The sequence below is a fragment of the Drosophila santomea genome, chromosome 3L (assembly GCF_016746245.2).
Source record: "Drosophila santomea strain STO CAGO 1482 chromosome 3L, Prin_Dsan_1.1, whole genome shotgun sequence".
NCBI lineage: Eukaryota > Metazoa > Arthropoda > Insecta > Diptera > Drosophilidae > Drosophila > Drosophila santomea.
This window is the reverse complement of record NC_053018.2, coordinates 3,006,927-3,021,535: the sequence shown is the minus strand read 5'-3', so window position 1 is coordinate 3,021,535 and position 14,609 is coordinate 3,006,927. Positions and strand designations below refer to the sequence as shown.

Here is a 14,609-nt window from a genome sequence, read left to right as displayed (position 1 = left end):
GTAAGCCCCAAATTCATTTATAGGTGTGTACCTCTTCTTTAAATATGGGCAAACCTACTCAATAAAATATGACACCGAAAAAATAAAGCTATTTAAGCAATATATACATAAAAAACTGTGTTATAATTATTTTCAGTAAACAAAGCATTATTCTCTCTTTTATTAGATCGATAGATTGCTATATTTAGCTACTAAGACTATACGAATGCCATAACATTGTTGCATCCAAGGTGTTAGACTTTAGAAACCGCAATAGCGCTTTAAGACTTGAGAGTTACTATTTTTGCGCAGTGCACTATTAACAAACAAAGCCTCGACCGGTTCTTGATAAGCTTCTCAGACTTCCAAGCCCGACTTGTCTGACTGCTCATCGCAGTTTCAATTGTAATTCCCAGAATGGCGGATGCATGGCGTCTTGTGGCCTGGAGCTGCTGCCTCCAACTGCTGTTCCTGCTCCTTGGCGTTCAGGGATATGAAGTAACCAAGGCTAAGATCGAGGTGTTCTATCCCAAGGGATTCGAAGTCTCAATTCCCGACGAGGAGGGCATCACCCTGTTCGCCTTCCATGGCAAACTGAATGAGGAGATGGAGGGCCTGGAGGCTGGCACCTGGGCACGCGACATAGTCAAAGCGAAGAACGGACGCTGGACCTTCCGGGATCGGACTACGGCACTCAAGCCCGGCGATACGCTGTACTACTGGACCTACGTTATCTACAACGGACTGGGTTATCGCGAAGACGACGGGTCGTTTGTGGTCAATGGCTACAGTGGTAATAATGCCTCACCACGCCCACCTGTTGTGCCCGTTTCCACAACACCCTGGACTCCACCTGCCGATCCGGATATCGATATAAGGTTGGGTTGCACCACTCCCAAGACCGAGGTCAATGGAGCACCCACTCGCTGTGCCGGACAGCTGGTGTTCGTGGATGAGTTCAACGCTGCCAAACTGGATCCCAATAAGTGGAAAGCGGAACGCAGGTTTTCCGCTCAACCCGATTACGAGTTTAATGTTTATGTGGATGATGCGCCGGAAACCTTGTGCTTGGCCAACGGTCATGTGGTGCTCTCTACAAACACGATGAAGAAACAATTCAAGAAGGGATCAGGAGAAAGTTTGGATCTGGGTGAAAAGTGCACCGGACAGGCGAATACTCACGACTGTGTAAGAAATGGCCGAACACTGAATGACGGACTTCCGCCAATGGTCACCGCTCAGTTCTCCTCCAAGGATTTCTCCTTCAAGTACGGCCGTGTGGAGGTACGAGCCAAAATGCCGCGGGCACAATGGGTAACCCCACAAATCTGGCTACAGCCCAAGCGTCCGATCTACGGAGTGGATGACTATCGGTCCGGACAACTGCGAGTCGCTTATACCCGTCCGAATGGCGCTAATCTGGATTTGTATGGCGCAGCCGTGCTCTTTGCAGATGAGCCCCTGCGATCGGTGAAGAATTGCCTGAAGCCAGGTACTGGTGATAGCTCCGAGGACTGGAGCGATAGTTTCCACAACTACACCCTCGAATGGACGCCCAGGGAACTGCGCTGGCTGGTGGACGGCAAGGAGTGGTGCGTCCAGGGAAGTGCCAAGGGAGCATTCAGCGAGACGACAGCCGGCGGAAAGAGTTTGCCGCAGGCCCAGAAACTCGAGGAGGGCTCTGGACTGGCGCCCTTCGACCAGGAGTTCTACCTGACCTTTGGACTCAGTGTGGGCGGATTCAATGAGTACCAGCACGAGGTCAAGCCCTGGAACGAGAAGGCCCCGCAGGCGCAGAAGGCCTTTTGGAAGGAAGTCAAGAAGAACAGGGACCACTGGCTGGACGAGGGTCACCTGAAGATCGACTACGTCAAGGTGTACTCTTTGTAATTTCTGTATTTAAATTACGAACTTAAATAAAGCTAAGAAAATTGTAATTTAAATTCAAACAATACATTTTTTATTTTCAAATATTTTTAGATGGAATAAACTACGTGGGAGTACTGTTTCAAAAGCAATAGAATTTTAAATATTTTACTGCCCCGTTTAATTTTAGATCAATTAAGATAATTCTTCATTATTATGAAAATAGCTAACAAGCAAAAACTAAATAACTTTAAAATAAATAATTTGTTGTGCGGTATTTTTACGTTACTTTATGAACCATATGGTATTATGCAAGCATGGCAATGCCATTCAAACAAAATATGTTTGCAGCCCTGGTTGCTTATCGATAAACTGCTCACATAACCTGCTGCTGCGGCCCAAAGAATTTATTTTGTCACCCGAAAATCATAAGTAAATGGATTATATATGATAGTTGAACACTTTGCTAACTTAAAACTTGCAGATACCAATAAGATGCACATCACACGCCTCGCCCTGCGCCAGATCTCGCGCCAAGTGCAGCTGCATCGCATGTACAGTGCAGCGGCTCCGGCCGCCGCAGTCTCGGGAGCCGAGAAACTGGTGCCTCCCACGCCGGAAGGAGCCGCCAAGCCACCCAATCCCAAATTGGACTCGATTGTCAACAACATCGCCGCCCTCAATCTGCTCGAGGTTTCCGAGCTGAGCACCCTGCTCAAACAGAAACTGAACCTGCCCGAGACCGCATTTGCCCCACAATTCGCCGCTGGACCGGCACGTGCTGCTCCCGCCGAGGATGAGGAGGAGGCGGCGCCCAAGAAGGTGCAGACCTCCTTCAAGGTCAAGCTGGTCAAGTTCGACGAGAAGCAGAAGGTGGCGCTGATCAAGGAGGTGAAGAACCTGCTGGAGGGCATGAATCTGGTCCAGGCCAAAAAGTTTGTCGAGAGCGCACCGACCATCGTCAAGGAGGACATCCCCAAGGAGGAGGCCGAGAAGCTCAAGGAGGCCCTGGCCAAGGCGGGTGCCATTATCGAGATCGAGTAGGAGCGGCAATGGTGCCTTCGTTTTCCCACTTTGCGTTTAGCTGCTAGATACTGTTTTAATAAAAAGCCAGGCAACATTTGCTGTAAACTTAACGTTTTGTTATATTTTATATAAATATGTTTAGATTTTGCATTTAGAAGAAGCGTTTAGAAAAAAGTACCAAAAGTAGTTTATGAAATCTTTATTTAATATTTAAAGTATAAATATTTGTACGGTTTACTAAATCCTTGTATAAAACACGTATAGAACTACGATCTATAGAGCCAAAAACTATTTTTAAAAAAATCATTTTTTTTAATTTGAAAAGATAGTTCACAAAGCCCCAACTTATATAGACCGCTCGCAGTTGGCAACTCAACAAATCAATCACAAATCACTCGCAACTTTCTAAGCTGCGCCCTGGAAAACAATCCAACCCAATCCAATCCACTTTTACCTTCCTTTTGGGATTAAACCTTAATTAGTGTCATAGTCAGCGATTAGTGGTGTCCTGCTAATTGGCGTCGTGCGTGTCGTGCTGCGTTCTAGTAAATGCACCAAAGCAGATCAGTAATCAGCCCATGCTGAGGCCAGTCCAAAACACGCGCCAAACCCACAAACCCACCTAGATGGTACCGTTACATCATCATGATCGGTCTGTAAACGGATGGATCACAATAGAGTCGAGTTTTCGCTTTTATTTATAGCCACTAAAACTGGCTCGAGCGGAAAGAAGACGTATGTGAAGCCAGTGAGGAGCTGGGTTTACATACCGCAGAGGAGAGCAGAGCAGAGCAAACATACGTACACTTTCTTTTATCCCATCCGGGGAATCATGCGGCGCTGCACGCGTGCTCAGTCCGCCAAATTGGATACCAGTGGCAGTGTCAGGCATTTCTATCACTTTCCTCGGCCAGAAATCGGTTTGTTTTTGTCTAGAAGCGGTACGCGTGAATTCGGGTAACCAATAAAGCCAATACGAGTTAGAAGCCGAGCACTTGGCATGCGTGAGTGCTCCACATTCTCTCCCCGACCAGGCGAAATAGGCGCCACACGATCTCCGGACAGGAGCGGATCGGGGTGGTGATCATATGGTGAAATTGGACCATTGAGCACAGCAAATGAGTCACGATGCAGAAAGACTTGCATGTCCTTGAAAGTAACATGATAAACATATATTTTTCATATATTTTCATAGGATCGGATAATTATATTCTTTATATAATACTTTATAATTTGGTAATAAACTATATTGGACTATACTTAAATGTTGTAGATTGTAATCTTAGAGAGAATTATATTTTAGGGTTATATATGATTATATTATAATGTATTAGATTAAATTAGATTGTATTAGCTTATATTGGATTATATAAGATAGTATTAGATTGAATCAGAATATATATGACTATATTAGATTAGATTGTATTAGATATTAAGGAATTATATAAAATATTTTGATTATATTTTCTTCATAGGATCATGTTTTTTTATGTCTTTAAACTACGATTGGAAATATTACATTTAAAAATAAATTACATTGGGAATTGCAAATGCATATGCTTAAATGCAGATAAGAAATGCCTCCACATTTCGATTAAGTGGTCTGGAGCCGTCCCTGTGCTCGGTGCATAGGCCGTCGGGTTCTCTCAATTAGCACCTGAGCAGCCCACTGGGCTGGCCCATCCGACTGTGCCCCCAAAACTGGGGTCTCCAGCGGCTCAGTATCCATTGTGTCACACGCGCGAGTGAACGTCTCTCTCTCGATCGGTAGCCAATCCGTCCCAGCTCTAGCTCTAGCTCCAGCTCCCAGAGTGAAAACCGAAAGTGATCCGTACGACATACGATTACCATGTCTGCCGGTGGCCGTTCCTCGCAGCTTTTGGTCCTCGTGGCCATCTTCTTCAGCAGCTACATAGTGGGCATCTACAGTGCGGCCCGTGCCAGCAGTTTGTCCTTAACTTCAGAGACGAAGGCTAATGAAACCCTGCTCCTGGCGAATGATACCCAACTCTTGGATGACGGCAACTCCAGCTTGGCGCGCAGTGGATCGCGACATCCTCGCTGTAAGTTTGAGCTCCCCGCAGCAGGTTACTCTGGTCGAGATCTGACCGTATGAATGCCGGCAGTTTGTTTTTCCGTCGTGGTGGAGGTATGTGGGTCAGGCCTCAATTATCACCCACTGTGCATGTACCGCAGGTGGATTCTTCAGTTTTAGCTGTCCCCATGTTCTACAATCATCATTGCTTCCGCGGAAAACGTTTCCATTTGCGCATTGCATTTTGTGGAGTATAAAGTGGAGCCTCGCTAAGTAATAAAGGCTTAGTTAGCGATTTGATTTCTAGTTGTTCACTAATTTGAGTCAGGTAGTAGAAGTATTTAAGCTTATTCCAAGCTTAGTGTTTTAGAATCCAATTATCTCTTAGATCACTTCTACATTTTCAGTAACAAATTTTTATATTTTAGTTATTAACTTACTACTGTAAACTTATCTGTTTTTGGATTTTACAATCAGTGATAAAGGGCTGACTGCAATTTCTTGGAACAGTAAAGTTACAATCTCCCATTCCTTCGGTCATAATTCCCCCCGAGCATTTTTAAGTGTCATTCCAATGACCATTTTTCTTTTGTTTCTAGGGTTTCCCTTCTACACAATCGGTCGCTTCTCCAACGACATTTGTATTGGCAACAACCTGCTCCTGGGCACCTGCGTCATCAACGGCGAGTGCTCGGACAACAGCGGAGTGGCGGCGGGCAGCTGCTCCTCCATCACAGCGCAGGCCATTTGCTGCATTTGTAAGTACTTTCAAAAAGTTCCTCAATCAAGTACTCAATAACAAATTATCCCTGCAGATCAAAGGACATGCGGAGCAAGTACTTCCTATAACAATACGTACTTCTACAACAGCAACTATCCGGCTCCTTATGGCGGCGGCGGACGGTGCTCCATTGTGGTCACTCCACCGGACTCGACCATCTGCCAGCTGCGTGTGGACTTCCTGGCGCTATCGCTGGCTCCACCGTCGGGCGATGGATCCTGCGCCACGGATGCGTTGACCATCACTGGAGGAGCCTCGCAAGTGCCCAGCATTTGTGGCGAGAACGCCGGTCAGCATGTGTATGTGGACTTTAACGGCGTCAATCCGATCACCATCTCGGTGGCCACCTCCGGAAGCTATACATTCAACCGCAACTGGCAGTTCCAGATCAGGATGCTGGGATGCTCGTCGGCCACTTTGGCTCCGGCCGGTTGCCTGCAGTACTACATGCCCAGCAGCGGCACCCTGGCCAGTTTTAACTACAATTCGGCAGCTGCCTCCGCTCTCAATTCCATAGGAGTGCAGGGCACCAGGCAGTTGGCGAACACCAACTATGGTATTTGCATACGCAAGGCAACGGGAATGTGCTCCATCACCTACAGCCAGGTTGGCTCCGACACGTACTCCTTTACGCTGACCAACGATGTGGGTGCAGTGGATCCCACTCTGCTGGCCACCTCATCCGTGCAGAGCCAGGAATGCACCACCGACTACATCATCATACCGGCGCCAACGCAGGGCGGAGTTTCGATGCCCAGCGATCGCTTTTGTGGACTGGGTCTGGTATCCACGACCACGTCGGCGAAGCCCTTCGTTGTCTACACAGTCACCGATAGTAACGAGGACATGGACATCTCGAATCGTGGCTTCTACTTGTCGTATTCGCAGAACGCATGTCCAATTCTGTAAATATAGTATAAAATAAAAGACTTGATAATCATAGCATAACTAAAAATCGCGCTACTTAACTGGCGGAGAGAAATTGGGGATCCTTTCGAGGAATTTGTGCAAAGCATCTAGTAAATATAAACCCTAATTAACATTGGAAAGTGTAAAAACTATAACCATTTCCGATTTAAACCAATATTCGTTTGATTTCGTGAACTTGGCAATTAGCAAAAATGATCTAATGGGATTTTAAAACAAATTCAACAAAAATATGTAGTATTTTGCGGTTTATGGGACAAAAGAAATGTCAAAATTTTCCTAAAAGAAGTTGACTACAGGCAAAGGTTTAATATCTTAAGGCTTAATACCTTTTCAAGGTACTTTGCGCATTTAATAATTATGGCAGTCTTTAAATCTAAACAAACAGATGACTTAGGCGGTTGTAAGACAACAAGGAAGCTAAGCTTATTTAATCTAAGCTTATTTCTATGCAGTGGATTAGGACGACACTGCCAGCCGAGTGAGACTGCTGATTTCCGCCTCCAACTCTTTGACCTGCAATAAAGAACGAGTAAACATAGTTTAGTTAAAGAACAAAACATTATGGCGCCTTACCTTATTTTCGAAGTGCGTCTTAACATTCTTGTCGGCCATCAGCTGGAACGCTTCGTTATCCAGACGCATGCGATACCGCTGCAGTTCGGTGACCAGCTTTTTCAGTTTCTTAGTATTGGCCAGCTGCATCTCGTCGCGTTTTTCCGCCGTCACGGCCAATCCATCGCTCACCCTCAAGCCGAAGGAGCAGAGTGCGCCAGCCGTGGAGAAGAAGCTGAGTTGCTTTGAAATCTTTGAGCTCTCGTCCAGCAGTTCCAGCTCCACGTCTTCACAGCGAGTGAGCACCTTGATCTGCGGCAAGTGGCGACGAAGCACTCCCTCCGAGTCCGTATTCTGGGCGAACAAGCTGAGGTGCGGCTGGTGCCGCTTGCTGATCTCGTTGCGACTCTTAATCTGCCGCACATTCTGGCAGATGCTCACTATTTCGTTGACCTCTTCGGCCAACTGCTCATCCTTGTAGTCGGACAGTTTTAGCTCTATATTAAGGGGCACATGCTGCAGCAACTCGGAAGCCACAAAGGGCGTATATGGGGCCATCGCCTGCAGACCCCAGCTAAGGCAAGCAGTCAGGGTGCCCACATGGATGTAGGCATCGGCAGTGCGATTAGCTATCGCAGTTTTGGTGGTTTCCTGTCGATTTTAGAAGCTTTTGGGTTTGTACATTACCAATCTAATGACAACAAACTTACCAAGTAAGTATCACAGAGATTTTGATAGAAAAAGGTCTTTAGGGCTGCTGTGGCCAAGTGGAAATTGTAGTTGCCATAGCTCTGCGAGCAGACAGACAAGGTCTCGGCCAGGCGACCGATGATCCAGCGATCCCAAATGCCCAGACTCACACCTTCAAGTGTCTCAAACTGATGCAGCGAGATGCCCAGCCCCTTGGCAGAGCCGAGTGTAAAGCGCATTGCTTGCCAAATCTTGTTTAGGAACAGTTTGTTGGTGTAGCAGGCGTTCACATCGAAGCTGATGAAGTGGCTTTTGATGTTGTGGCTCATCAGGGTGAAGCGTAGCGCATCGGTGCCGCACTCCTGGATACCATTGGGGAACATTTTCGTCATTCCAGCCGTGGAGGTCTTCAACTCTGCCGGCTTAATGATGCCCGCCTCGCAGGATTGCTCTAAGCCAGCCTTCAGGCTCTGCAGATGAAAAGTAAAAGTAAAATTGATGTATGATTAATGCTGAGAATGGCATAAGTTACCTCTAAACTGGCGCCCTGGACCACTTGCTGTGGGGCCACGATGTTGCCGAGACTCTTGGACATTTTTCTGCCATGGGCATCGCACACAATGCCGTTCAGCAATATTCTCTGAAAGGGTGCCTCGCCGGTCAGCTTCAGACCCATCATCATCATGCGCGCCACCCAAAAGAAGATAATATCGTGGCCCGTCTGCATTATGTCCAAAGGATACCTTTCCTTGTAGCTTTCCTCCGGCCAACCGGCCGTGGAGAAGGGCAGCAGCGACGAAGAAAACCAAGTGTCCAGAACATCCGGGTCGCGTTTTAAAGTAAATTCCTCGCTACCCACGAGTTGTTTGGCTTTCTGCCTGGCTGCCTTCTCGCTAACGGCAGCCACCCATTGACTTTTTCCCTGGGAGTCGATCACCTCGTATGCGGGTACCTGATGGCCCCACCACAACTGCCGGGAAATGCACCAGTCGCGGCTGTCCTGCAGCCAGCGTTCCCACTCCGTTTCGAAGCTCGGAGGCAGGATTTGCAGACGTCCGCTATGGAGTTCAGATAAGGCATCCTTTGCCAACTCCTTGCACTTGAGGAACCACTGCGGCAATATCATGTACTCAATGACGTCCTTGGAGCGCGAGCAGATGGGCAACTGCATGGTATGAGAGCGCACCTGGCGCAGCAAATCCAATTCCTCCAGGCGATTGACAATGAGCTCACGCGCCTCAAAGCGCGGAATGCCCTTGAACTCGGAATACTCCTCCAGCACATGGCCCGTTTCGTTGAACACCTGGCGAGGCTGAAGCTTATGGCGATTGGCCAGCTCGAAATCAAATTTGTCATGGGCAGGTGTGATCTTCACTGCACCGGTGCCAAGCTCCTGGTCCACGGAGATATCGAAAACGAGTGGAATGGTGTCATCACGGAAGGGGTGCTTCAGGTTCACCTGATCCAGGTTTCGGTACTTGGCGTAGCGTGGATCGAGCGGATGTACTGCGACAGCTACATCTCCCAAAATGGTCTCTGGTCTAGTGGTGGACACCACAATCTCCTCAACTGAACCATCGGGCAGCGTTTCGCCATCCACCACACGATAGGCCAAATCATAGATCCGGCCAAAGAGCACATTGTGTTCGTAGCCGGGCACGGCCATCTCAACCGGCTCCTTGATGTCGACAACATCCACCTCGATATCAGATATGGCGGAACGCAGGGTGGTGGACCAGTTGACGAGCGAGTTGCGCCGTTGAATTAGACCTTCGTCAAAGAGTCGCTCGAATGCTACGTTCACTGCATGCGCCTGCTGCTCGTCCATAGTAAAGTATTCTCGCTGCCAGTTGAGCTTGCAGCCCAGTTGACGGAGATCCTGCACAATACCTGCACCCTTCTCCGCCTTCCAGCGCCACACTTCGTCCAGAAAGGCCGAGCGTCCCAGCTCCTGACGCGTTTTCGCCTGAGAAGCGGCAATAGTGCGTTCCACGACCACCTGGGTGGCAATGCCCGCGTGATCTGTGCCTGGCACCCAGTCCACATGGTAGCCGAGTTGTTCGCGCTGGCGGGCAATCACATCCTGCACGGTGGCCATCAGTGCGTGGCCCAAATGCAGATTGCCGGTTACATTTGGCGGCGGCAGAAGCATGCGATAGGTGCCCCGCTTGCAACTGCTGGCCGAAGCCTTGGGCAGATTGGCCTGGCGCTCCTCCCGCTCCCAGTACGCGTTTTCCACTGGCCGTGGCTGGTATCCTGCTGCCAACGGAAGCTCCTTAGCCGCATCTGAAAGGGGAAAGAAGTTGAGTTCCTCAGCCGGTACTGGGTTTTTGAATGAAACTGGAGGTAACGCACCTTTGAGGGTACTATAGTATAGGGCGTAGACCCTTGGCTGGCACAGGTACTTGTGTCTGAGTAGCTTACTGCTGCAGTTCCTAATTATTTGCATTTTTTAATGTTGTGTTATGTTATGTCAAAAAAAAGTTGCTGTAATCTTGGCGGTGATGGTAGAAAAACAGCTGTGAAATAATCGATAAATAGATTTTGGGCGCCAATTTCAAATGCGATAACGGTAGAGCTTTCCTCCTCAATTTTTTTAAAAACTTTTTCTTTATTTTTTTGATTTGTCAGAAAAGAAAGTTACCTAAAATAACTCAGAGGCTACGTATATGAAAATCATGATACAAGCTAGTTTTTCTGCTTTTATATAAAAGATGGAATAATTTTATTAAGAAACCACATATTTTACGAACCCAAACATACAGAAGAGTACATAGCAAAAGAATACATTAGCAAACATTACGATTTTCAAGCCTTGACACTGCATGAGGTGTAATGACCAATCAGGCGGTCTGCTTCCCGATAGCCCGCCTCAACAGCTCCGTGAACGGTGGAGAAGTAATTCCTGCTGGACGCCTCTCCGGCAAAAAGGAGACCCATGTGACCATCTTCTCCCAGCACAGGCGACTCCAGATCCCAGGGGCCCGTTTTCCTTTCATCGGCCTTGGTGGGACGATGACTCCAACTGCCACGAAAGTTCGGATTCGAAAACCACTTGCTGCGAACGAAACGCTGCGGCGGCGGAATTTCAAAAGTGAGAAACTTTCGGAAGAGCCATTGCAAGCCCTCCAGCACTTTCTCATCGGACAGGTTCTCCATGTGGCGTCCATGCGGACCATTCACCCAGGCCATCAGCATTCGGGGCTGGCAGGTGATCATGTGGACACCGGTGATGCCCTCCACCCAGAAATGTTCCGTCTTACGCAGCTCTGTCAGATCCTGTTCCAGCCAAAGGCAGAAGAAACCCACCCAACCATCGGGAAGTGGCTGCTTCCCGTACTCCAAATACAGTTTGTTCACAGTGCCAAGGGTGAGGCCTCGAATGGCATTCACCTTGGCTGCGGGCAGCGGTGGGATGAACAGCTTCTCGTGCTGCTCCTGCAGGACGCCCAGGGAAACGGTGCAGATGACGTGATCCGCCTCAAAGTAATCCCCATCCTCACAGCGCAGGATTACCTTACGCGGGCACGCCAACTCGATCTTGGTCACCTTTTTGGCCAGTTGAACGCGTCCTTTCAGTAAGCCCAGCTCCTCTGGCGAATCCTCGCTGACATGCATCAGCAGGCGCAGGAAACGTCGGAAGCCCTTCGTTCCCCAGTGGAGCAGCTTGTCGCCATCACATTCGTGGTACTCGATGTGCTCCCTCACCGAGACCTCGAATAGATTGTCCGCTCCAATGATAGAGCTTTCATGCTTCGCAAACGTATTCAAAGACTCACTAGCCACCGTCCTGTCCAGTTCGGGTAGCTCGCTCTCGATCCTGCGCCAGTATTCCTGCGCCAGGTGGGTGCCAAAGGAACCGACAACCGGATGTGGACCACTCGGCATGCTTTTCACGGCAATGTCGTGAATTTTGGTGGCCAGTTCATGCGGGATCACCTCCTTGTTGGATCTCACCCTCTTGATTGGACTGTAATAGTCGCCCGTCTCGTGCAGGATACCCATGTCCTTGACCATGTCGTACACACAATTTTGCTGCTTTCCATGACACCACTGGGCCCCCAAATCGATGACGTTGTCACCAAAATATACGGTGTTAATCCGCCCGCCAATACGATTCTCCGCCTCCAGGATCTGGACATTATGGAAATTGTTCTGCAGGAGTCGTGTGGCGGCCGCAATCCCCGAAACTCCTGCCCCGATTATTACTATCCTAGAGGAGGCACGGCATTTTTCCATCCTGAAACGTTGGCTGTTAGGTTCGACCGAAAGAGCAGACGATCAACGAGCTACTGATGAAGTTTTCAAATTGTGGGCCAACTTGGCAAGTGTTGGATGCTGCATTTCAATGGCTTCCTCTGCGGTTGGAGCGCAACTTTTTGCACGCTTTACAGGTTTTGAGCCACAAAAATGTTACATTGAGAATCCGGGTCACACAACATAAAAATGATCTCAGGTAAAATTATTTCTGCCTTTGTTACCTAACATGCTCCGTCAAAACTAATGTTTTAATAAATAACTCATTTTTTATTACTTGGTCATATAAATAACAGTAATAACCAAATTCTGTAATATTCTCTAATATTTTTGCCTGTTCAAATAAGCAAGATAGTAAAGATTTCAAATACGATAGGTTTAAAACTCGATAGCTTTTGGTGCTGCCAACCCAATCGAACTGAAATAGCCACTTCAGCCCTGGGAGCTATCGACTTAGTGCGATAACGATAGAAGGCTACGCAGGCAGAAACAACAAAAACGTCCCAGGCAAAGAAAATGCATTAAAATCCTTGAAAAAGCTAGAAAATCCATTAAAATTGCACCCAACTAGGAATTAAACGTCACGAAGGCTAATGAAACCCTGCTCCTGGCGAATGATACCCAACTCTTGGATGACGGCAACTCCAGCTTGGCGCGCAGTGGATCGCGACATCCTCGCTGTAAGTTTGAGCTCCCCGCAGCAGGTTACTCTGGTCGAGATCTGACCGTATGAATGCCGGCAGTTTGTTTTTCCGTCGTGGTGGAGGTATGTGGGTCAGGCCTCAATTATCACCCACTGTGCATGTACCGCAGGTGGATTCTTCAGTTTTAGCTGTCCCCATGTTCTACAATCATCATTGCTTCCGCGGAAAACGTTTCCATTTGCGCATTGCATTTTGTGGAGTATAAAGTGGAGCCTCGCTAAGTAATAAAGGCTTAGTTAGCGATTTGATTTCTAGTTGTTCACTAATTTGAGTCAGGTAGTAGAAGTATTTAAGCTTATTCCAAGCTTAGTGTTTTAGAATCCAATTATCTCTTAGATCACTTCTACATTTTCAGTAACAAATTTTTATATTTTAGTTATTAACTTACTACTGTAAACTTATCTGTTTTTGGATTTTACAATCAGTGATAAAGGGCTGACTGCAATTTCTTGGAACAGTAAAGTTACAATCTCCCATTCCTTCGGTCATAATTCCCCCCGAGCATTTTTAAGTGTCATTCCAATGACCATTTTTCTTTTGTTTCTAGGGTTTCCCTTCTACACAATCGGTCGCTTCTCCAACGACATTTGTATTGGCAACAACCTGCTCCTGGGCACCTGCGTCATCAACGGCGAGTGCTCGGACAACAGCGGAGTGGCGGCGGGCAGCTGCTCCTCCATCACAGCGCAGGCCATTTGCTGCATTTGTAAGTACTTTCAAAAAGTTCCTCAATCAAGTACTCAATAACAAATTATCCCTGCAGATCAAAGGACATGCGGAGCAAGTACTTCCTATAACAATACGTACTTCTACAACAGCAACTATCCGGCTCCTTATGGCGGCGGCGGACGGTGCTCCATTGTGGTCACTCCACCGGACTCGACCATCTGCCAGCTGCGTGTGGACTTCCTGGCGCTATCGCTGGCTCCACCGTCGGGCGATGGATCCTGCGCCACGGATGCGTTGACCATCACTGGAGGAGCCTCGCAAGTGCCCAGCATTTGTGGCGAGAACGCCGGTCAGCATGTGTATGTGGACTTTAACGGCGTCAATCCGATCACCATCTCGGTGGCCACCTCCGGAAGCTATACATTCAACCGCAACTGGCAGTTCCAGATCAGGATGCTGGGATGCTCGTCGGCCACTTTGGCTCCGGCCGGTTGCCTGCAGTACTACATGCCCAGCAGCGGCACCCTGGCCAGTTTTAACTACAATTCGGCAGCTGCCTCCGCTCTCAATTCCATAGGAGTGCAGGGCACCAGGCAGTTGGCGAACACCAACTATGGTATTTGCATACGCAAGGCAACGGGAATGTGCTCCATCACCTACAGCCAGGTTGGCTCCGACACGTACTCCTTTACGCTGACCAACGATGTGGGTGCAGTGGATCCCACTCTGCTGGCCACCTCATCCGTGCAGAGCCAGGAATGCACCACCGACTACATCATCATACCGGCGCCAACGCAGGGCGGAGTTTCGATGCCCAGCGATCGCTTTTGTGGACTGGGTCTGGTATCCACGACCACGTCGGCGAAGCCCTTCGTTGTCTACACAGTCACCGATAGTAACGAGGACATGGACATCTCGAATCGTGGCTTCTACTTGTCGTATTCGCAGAACGCATGTCCAATTCTGTAAATATAGTATAAAATAAAAGACTTGATAATCATAGCATAACTAAAAATCGCGCTACTTAACTGGCGGAGAGAAATTGGGGATCCTTTCGAGGAATTTGTGCAAAGCATCTAGTAAATATAAACCCTAATTAACATTGGAAAGTGTAAAAACT

The 14,609-nt window shown here is 48.1% G+C and overlaps 6 protein-coding genes across 6 annotated transcripts; 4 read left to right on the top strand and 2 right to left on the bottom strand.

Annotated features, from left to right (window-relative positions):
• Window positions 1-372: 372 nt before the first annotated feature.
• LOC120449397 (gram-negative bacteria-binding protein 3) lies at window positions 373-1,912 on the top strand. The gene has a single exon (XM_039631840.2). The coding sequence runs from the start codon at window positions 397-399 to the stop codon at window positions 1,867-1,869; it is 1,473 nt and encodes a 490-aa protein (XP_039487774.1). The 5' UTR covers window positions 373-396; the 3' UTR covers window positions 1,870-1,912.
• A 261-nt stretch (window positions 1,913-2,173) lies between these two features.
• On the top strand, window positions 2,174-2,981 carry LOC120449927 (54S ribosomal protein L12, mitochondrial). Its single transcript, XM_039632620.1, has 2 exons — window positions 2,174-2,277; window positions 2,330-2,981. Exon 2 carries the CDS (start codon window positions 2,341-2,343, stop codon window positions 2,887-2,889), a length of 549 nt encoding a protein of 182 aa, XP_039488554.1. The 5' UTR covers window positions 2,174-2,277; window positions 2,330-2,340; the 3' UTR covers window positions 2,890-2,981.
• Window positions 2,982-4,435: 1,454 nt separating this feature from the next.
• On the top strand, window positions 4,436-6,642 carry LOC120450317. Its single transcript, XM_039633271.2, has 3 exons — window positions 4,436-4,934; window positions 5,506-5,664; window positions 5,722-6,642. The coding sequence occupies exons 1-3, from the start codon at window positions 4,721-4,723 to the stop codon at window positions 6,594-6,596; spliced, it is 1,248 nt and encodes a 415-aa protein (XP_039489205.1). The 5' UTR covers window positions 4,436-4,720; the 3' UTR covers window positions 6,597-6,642.
• Window positions 6,643-6,920: 278 nt separating this feature from the next.
• LOC120450312 (valine--tRNA ligase, mitochondrial-like) lies at window positions 6,921-10,495 on the bottom strand. The gene is made up of 5 exons (XM_039633266.1): window positions 10,215-10,495; window positions 8,392-10,145; window positions 7,880-8,329; window positions 7,191-7,820; window positions 6,921-7,130 (listed from the first exon to the last, which is right to left on the bottom strand). Exons 1-5 carry the CDS (start codon window positions 10,306-10,308, stop codon window positions 7,074-7,076), a joined length of 2,985 nt encoding a protein of 994 aa, XP_039489200.1. The 5' UTR covers window positions 10,309-10,495; the 3' UTR covers window positions 6,921-7,073.
• A 56-nt stretch (window positions 10,496-10,551) lies between these two features.
• LOC120450315 (spermine oxidase-like) lies at window positions 10,552-12,297 on the bottom strand. The gene has a single exon (XM_039633268.2). It carries the CDS (start codon window positions 12,096-12,098, stop codon window positions 10,668-10,670), a length of 1,431 nt encoding a protein of 476 aa, XP_039489202.1. The 5' UTR covers window positions 12,099-12,297; the 3' UTR covers window positions 10,552-10,667.
• LOC120447616 lies at window positions 12,208-14,504 on the top strand. The gene is made up of 5 exons (XM_039629109.1): window positions 12,208-12,222; window positions 12,588-12,623; window positions 12,688-12,796; window positions 13,368-13,526; window positions 13,584-14,504. Exons 1-5 carry the CDS (start codon window positions 12,208-12,210, stop codon window positions 14,456-14,458), a joined length of 1,194 nt encoding a protein of 397 aa, XP_039485043.1. The 3' UTR covers window positions 14,459-14,504.
• The last annotated feature ends 105 nt before the right edge of the window (window positions 14,505-14,609 follow it).